The sequence below is a fragment of the Homalodisca vitripennis genome, chromosome 3 (genome assembly GCF_021130785.1).
Source record: "Homalodisca vitripennis isolate AUS2020 chromosome 3, UT_GWSS_2.1, whole genome shotgun sequence".
Lineage (NCBI taxonomy): Eukaryota > Metazoa > Arthropoda > Insecta > Hemiptera > Cicadellidae > Homalodisca > Homalodisca vitripennis.
Window position 1 is genome coordinate 196,912,254 of NC_060209.1, and position 6,758 is coordinate 196,919,011.

The following is a 6,758-nucleotide window of genomic DNA, read 5'->3' on the forward strand; positions in this document are numbered from 1 at the left end:
ACAAATTCACTCGGAATTTATCTTAGCATGATAATCCGTCATACGAGTCCTGTATTCGTGTACAGCTGAAGACAAAGAATGATATACCGAGCTTAATTGTAATATAGTTGTGAATGTGACGAGATCTAGGAATATGTACCTTACCTTCATGAGCTAAGGTAGTATTATGGAAGTGTGATGGTTATCAGCAAATTTGAAAGCCCTACTAAAACGTCTGCTCTCAGGTCACCATAATTTTTCCTTGGCGTAGAAGATGAGTTGTGAGATTGAGTGTGAAAAGCTGTTGATATTCTTGAAAATCACATTTGTTATCAGTGGTTTGTACTGGTAGTATTCGAAGACGTATAAGAAGATGGATTGGATCGCTTCCGAAGGTGCAAAAAGCTATAAGAGGGTCGGTTACTGAAGTGAGGACCATTGCATTACTTTGGTTACGTTTTGTCAGATATCAAAAGTGGTGTATATAGATGCGTCAAAAACATGAAACAGTCAACAGAACTTTCTTGATATCTCATTTGTTATCTTGGGTGACGGCGGAACCCAGTCGACTTCTTTGCTGCTCCTGGGTATAATAAGAGGGTCACTGACTTTCGTGAAAACAGTGTAATAGTTTTGTCAGTTATCTAAAGGGAACCATTACGTTGCTGCTCGAATTTTGGGATACTAAATAAATTTTTCACGATATCCAACCTGAAGTATAGAGTTATGGTGGTTTTGGCTCCGTATTGTCAAATTAGGATGGGTCAGTGCCAGAGGATACTGCAGGAATGATTGACTGATCAACTCAGACGAAAGTGGGATACTAGCTTTATATGTACTTTTGTATGTATTAATATCCTCCTCCCACACCTGAAGAATATAGATTCCAATCCTCTAAACGTTGCGTTATAACTTTTGTAACATATAACGATGGCAAATGTCCGAAATCCTGTTACCATTTGGTCTTGTAATTACTTATAATGCTCCTTAAACGATTGGCCATTGATTTACCACCAGCGAGCTCAATCTTGTTTCGGATTTCAACAAAATTCAAACAGCTAAGAAGTAAATATCTGACAATCTGCATCCCTTTTTTACTGATCATTCCTGGAATTTCCTCTTGCACTGACCCATCCTAATTTGACAATACGGAGTCAAAACCACCCTAACTCTATACTTCAGGGTGGATATCGTGAACAATTTGCTTAATGTCCCAAAATTCGAGCAGCAACGTAATGGTTCACTTTAGATAACTGACAAAATTATTACACTGTTTTCACGCCAGTAACTGACCTTCTTATTATACCCAGGAGCAGCAAAGAAGTCGACTGGGTTCCGCCGTCACCCAAGATAACAAATGAGATATCAAGAAAGTTCTGTTGACTGTTTCATGTTTTTGACGCATCTTATATACACCACTTTTGATATCTGACAAAATGTAACAAAAGTAATGCAATGGTTCTTACTTTAGTAACCGACCCTCTTGTAGCTTTTTGCACCTTCGGGAGCGATCCAATCCATCTTCTTACAGGTCTTCGAATACTACCAGTAAAAACCACTAATAACAAATGTGATTTTCAAGAATATCAACAGCTTTTCACACTCAATCTCACAACTCATCTTCTACCCCAAGGAAAAATTATGGTGACCTGAGAGCAAACGTTTTAGTAGGGCTTTCAAATTTGCTGATAACCATCACACTTCCATAATACTACCTTAGCTGATGAAGGTAAGGTACATATTCCCAGATTTCGTCACATTCACAACTATATAACAATTAGCTCGGTATATCGTTCTTTGTCTTCATCTGTACAATTAATACAATGGTCTTCACTTCAGTAACCGACCCTCTATAAAGCTATGCGCTATACAGCTTTTTGCACCTTCGGGAGCGATCCAATCCATCCTATTATTCTATTAGCCTTTTAAACACTCCATCGCCAATAACAATCTTTAAACAAAGTACAAGGTCAAGTTATTTTAAACCGTGTAAAACTATCCAAGGGAAAAAAGCTACTCGTACCTCTATCATACAGGTATTCAAAATATGAAGTTTACATTAACTAAGAAAATGAAGTCAAGTTCCAAAAGGAAAGAGAGTTCACATTATTCATTATCACTTGAAAAGTGGTACGATTACCAAAAAAGTGAATTTCTTACTTGGGAAATGAAGGAAATGTGTATTTTTAACTCATCCTGTACAGTTTTTTTTATTTATTTCAGTTTTAATATGTGTATTTTACTGTCATAGAAATGTATACCATAACATAATTAGAAGTAATGCATGGTGATAGATGGAATTTACTTTTAGGTTTGTGCTTAATTCATGGTTAAATTTCAAGTGAAATTCCTGTATAAATTGCAATGTATAGCCAGAGTGTATATTGTGACAGGTGATAGTTAACAAGAACATAGCCCCCGCTCACACATTTGGCATCAAACACTCACAGTACTGCGGAGTCATACATCCACCTGTCCACTCCGAGTTCTTTTAACCGTACAGACTCGGGTAACAAGGCATACACCTCAGCTTTGTAATGCAATCTGTTCTTTTCTGAGCACAGCTGGCCATTCCTGCACTGTAGACAATTTATTTTCGTTCTGTTTTAGTTATAAAGAGTTTTTTTGTATTTCACATTGTGTATAACAAGGTATTCGCATACTATTAATAAATTATTTCATAATTGGCGATCGTAAATTTATCGTCTACGAAATTCATCTAAAACTGGACAGTGATTTTCTCGTACTTCAATTTTTTTAAATTAATATTCATATCAAATCAGTAAATAGGTAACTGAGGTGTTGCAATAAAAAATCCGTCCAATAATTATGATTTATGCAGCACTAAAAATTGCAACTGACTAAAACTTGTTGCAATTTAACAACAACCAAAAAACAAAATATTTAAAGTGCGTTTCTGTAAAAATAAAAGATAGTTAAAGGTGACAAAATTATAAACTAAATTGTGACATACTGTTCTGATTACTGTTCCTTTAAAAACTGTTTAAGCCAGTGTATCTGGAGTATACGATATAGTTTTTTGTCAAACTGTCAATATCAGATAAGAAATTAATAAACAACCAGGGCATCAACAAAACATAATTTAGTTTACAAATTTGTGTTGTAAAGTAAGCATATTCGATCGGTGAGCCTGGAAAAAAGTTAGCAATCAATAGGTAAGTTGATAATTGTGGAAAAATAATGTACACAACCGTGAGACATTTAAAATTGCGATAAAAAAATAATAAAATCAGTTCTCTTGATTAAAAGTAACATTATAAATAAAATTAGTAAATAATTATAAATATCAAAATATGTTACCGGAGCAAGAAAGAAAATATTTTAATATTTTAAGAAATTAATTAATTGGTATTGTTCCAAAGCCGTATTTATAATCAATTGGCAAAAAGGCAGATGTTAATTATAACACCGAATCTTTTTTTTGTATAATCTTTTAGTTTTCTTTAGAATCGCAACTTTTAACCTAAGTAATGGCCTGTTTTTGTTTTATTCATAATGCGTCTAAATATTGTCCCAAGACCTTGATAAATTGCAACCTCGCTGTTGAATTCGTCCTTGAATGCTTTCAAGATATTTAGAAAGAAATTCAGTAAAATGAAAGAACTTAGAAAGAAAAAAATGAAAGAAAAATCTTAGAAATAGGCACGAAATAAAATATTTCAACAAATAAAATAGCGTCAAATTATCAAAAAGCAGGCAGCTTGTAACAAAAGTGTTATATTGATTGCTAGTTGGTCTTATTTAGTTGTTGAATGGACTGTATAAGCGTATATGTACTAATGGTAGTTTTGTTTAAAAATCTGTTGCCTAATGATGACTTACAGCCATATCGAACTATTTCAAAATAGTAGTTGTTGTATAGTAATTCTATCCGGAGTGAACCGGAAAAGTTCATAATACTCATAACACTTAATAGTAATTATTTTGAAACTTAAATATGGAATTTTACGAACTGTACCATATTTGATATTTAATAAACGTATTGATTTTATTCCAGATACGCATAGACTACCCTCCAGCGCACTCCTTCGGTATAAAACACTCAGTGTACATGGGACAACTCCGAGAACAAGTCTACTGACCGATTGCACTTTCGTAGCTCACGACTCAACGAACGACATCATTAACACGGTTTATATACTAACTCTTAATACACATATGTGATCAGGGGATGCCACTGATAAAGTAATGCATTATGTTTCTACGTCTAGGGAAAGTAAATTTGAAGTTTATACTCATCTCATTTGAATATTTACAAAAGATACATAGGACTTTTTCGAAACTATAAAATAAATTATTAGCTTTTGCAGTACACACCCACTGCTAAAATTTGACTTATTAAAGAATAGACGATGCAATAAATTATTGTGAAAACTGTATTTCTTTCTGAGGGATCGGGATACTATGAACCGTTTCCGATTTAATCATTTGAACGAATACACGATTTTTCAAAACAGTTTAAATTATAAATTCACAATATTTGTGAAACTGTGATGTACAAATTGTAGGCTACTCACCGTATTTTCTAAAATAATTTTATATAACTGGAATAAAAAAAACAAGCTCATTAGCTAAACATAACTAACAAATCTATCTGGACGTGGAATTCTAAAGTATAAATTATACACAAAGGTCGTAGCCACTAGTGAAATGGTGAAACCAAAAACGTCCCTCGAGATAGCACATATCGCGTAACATAATACATTTTTAGAGGTCTCACCATAAATTCTTTTTTCTTCTTTTAGGAAAAGAGGCTTAGAAATTGCACTTAGTTCTAAAAAGATCTTTGCGCTGCATTCGGAGTGATAGAATATTCTGGATGGGTGAGGTTATGGGTAGGGGCCGCCTTTTGTAAATATCAGGAAGGAAAGATTTTGGGGCATTAATCTCAAGTCATGTCTCATCGGAAGAAGGGGACGCCAGCTCTGAACCAGCGAACCAGCCTCTCCAGTCAATGCAGACAGGGGCGACACGCCCTTGTGCCTTTATGTCTATGTTAGCAACAGCCCTAACACTTGGGAGAGCTCCACCAACTCCAACAGTCATCTCCCGTACCTATCGATCTACTCTTGCAACCCAAAATCTCGACATTTGTGGTTAGTGATGTGCCGCTCCTGGACATCCATAAGGTTACCCAAATTTAAGTGCCACATCGGTTTTTGCTGTACCGTAGGTTCAACTGGAAGGTATAAACCAGCCAGAAGGGAACCCTCCTTGAAAAGTGACAAATGCTTGAGAGAGCAATACAATCTCATTTGCTTAATATATTCAATTCCAGTTGGAGTCCAAGATTGGATGACCAACAAAAAGTCCGCTATCTTCACCGCGATAAGGCGTTTGATAGTGTCACTGATAACGCCGTAAAGTTGAGTCTGTACCTTCAAAAGCTTCACACTATATCCCGAACCTTTCTGAAATGTCAAGCGGATATTACAAAAGTTAAATTCGTACAACGAAGATGGGTGACCGCTGAGCGATCCTGTCCTTGCAAGCAGCCCGCCTGCCCAGCCATTGGTGGTGGTTCGGAAGTCACCTTTAAGCCGTTGGTCCCAGGTTAAGTGTTAGAGAGGGCTTTTTAGTCCTAACTTCGCCTGGTAAAATAAGACATCTTTACTTTACTTTAATCTTCGATAATATAAACCCATAGTAAAATCAGTCTTTGCTGTAGATGGAGCTTATATTGGTTACTTTTAATGTAAGAATCAGTCTTTAATTCTTGAAGGAACTTCAGATTGCTTTCCCTACTGTATGACGAACATTTGTGAGTTGCATCCATCTTCTAGAATGAAAACAATGTATCAAAAAAATAAAAATTCCTATTAGAGGAAATCGACTTTAGAAAATCACCTTAACTAAGAACAGATGAGAATAGACAAATGTACCAACTTCAAAACCAATTTTTCTAGTGAAACTTGGATCACTAAGTAGACTAATTAAAAACCATTTGGTCACTGAACTTACTTCTTCTAAGTATTACATGTTCGAACAAGATAATCAAACATTTAAGGCTGAAAACTGCTTTGCCAAATGTAACAGAATACTTTTACGCTGTATTTTAACTACATAATCAACTTAAAACAGATTAATATTGAGGTAAATGTTATTATATGAATTCAAGTTATATTTGAATGAACTTCAGATGATAACAATTCTCATCCTTTGTAGAGTTTGTGTAATGTTGATATAATTAAAATATTTTATTGTTATTGAGTTAATTAATTTATATGTTGTTTTAAATGTTTTAAAAAGTTTATTGCTGTTCAACCATTAGCTGTTAGAGTATTTTAAACAATTTTGTTGATAACACCTAACATCCAGCATAATTAATCAGTGTTGCCAAATCTACAACACTCACAGTTAACATATATCTTCCTACTTTCACGTGCTTTTATTGAAAGCTGACAATTTATAGAATTATACTTGTTTTGTTGTTTCTACAATAAAAACGCTTCTTATATTGTGTATTTTATTCAACAGTCCTGCCAAGCGCTTTTGTGTACCTCAAGTCATCTGTTACAAATGTTCCCTGTAGCTGTACGTTGTTAGATCAATACATTGACAAAAGGCGATCTACGCAAAAGCAGCCTAATACAAAGCGAGATCACTTGTTCCACCCAGTTTTATGAGTCAAACTACCAACATTGTACAATAAGTAGGTAACTAATCTCATTAAAAACTAGGCTTTAATAATTAATAGTTAATAGAAAAAAATATACTATTCATAAAATTTAGGAGAAATAAAATTAAAGCAATAAAAT

At 34.3% G+C, this 6,758-nt stretch overlaps 1 protein-coding gene across 19 annotated transcripts in view; it reads left to right on the top strand.

Annotated features, from left to right (window-relative positions):
• The window catches only part of LOC124357995 (extensin-like), a 55,031-nt gene extending 48,576 nt beyond the window's left edge, over nt 1–6,455 (top strand). For all 19 annotated transcript variants that reach the window (XM_046810182.1, XM_046810200.1, XM_046810201.1 and 16 more), the window contains one exon: nt 3,998–6,455. In XM_046810182.1, the coding sequence (XP_046666138.1) occupies nt 3,998–4,081 (84 nt within the window). In that variant the 3' untranslated portion in view covers nt 4,082–6,455. The remainder of the gene's footprint in view (nt 1–3,997) is intronic.
• Nucleotides 6,456–6,758: the final 303 nt, after the last annotated feature.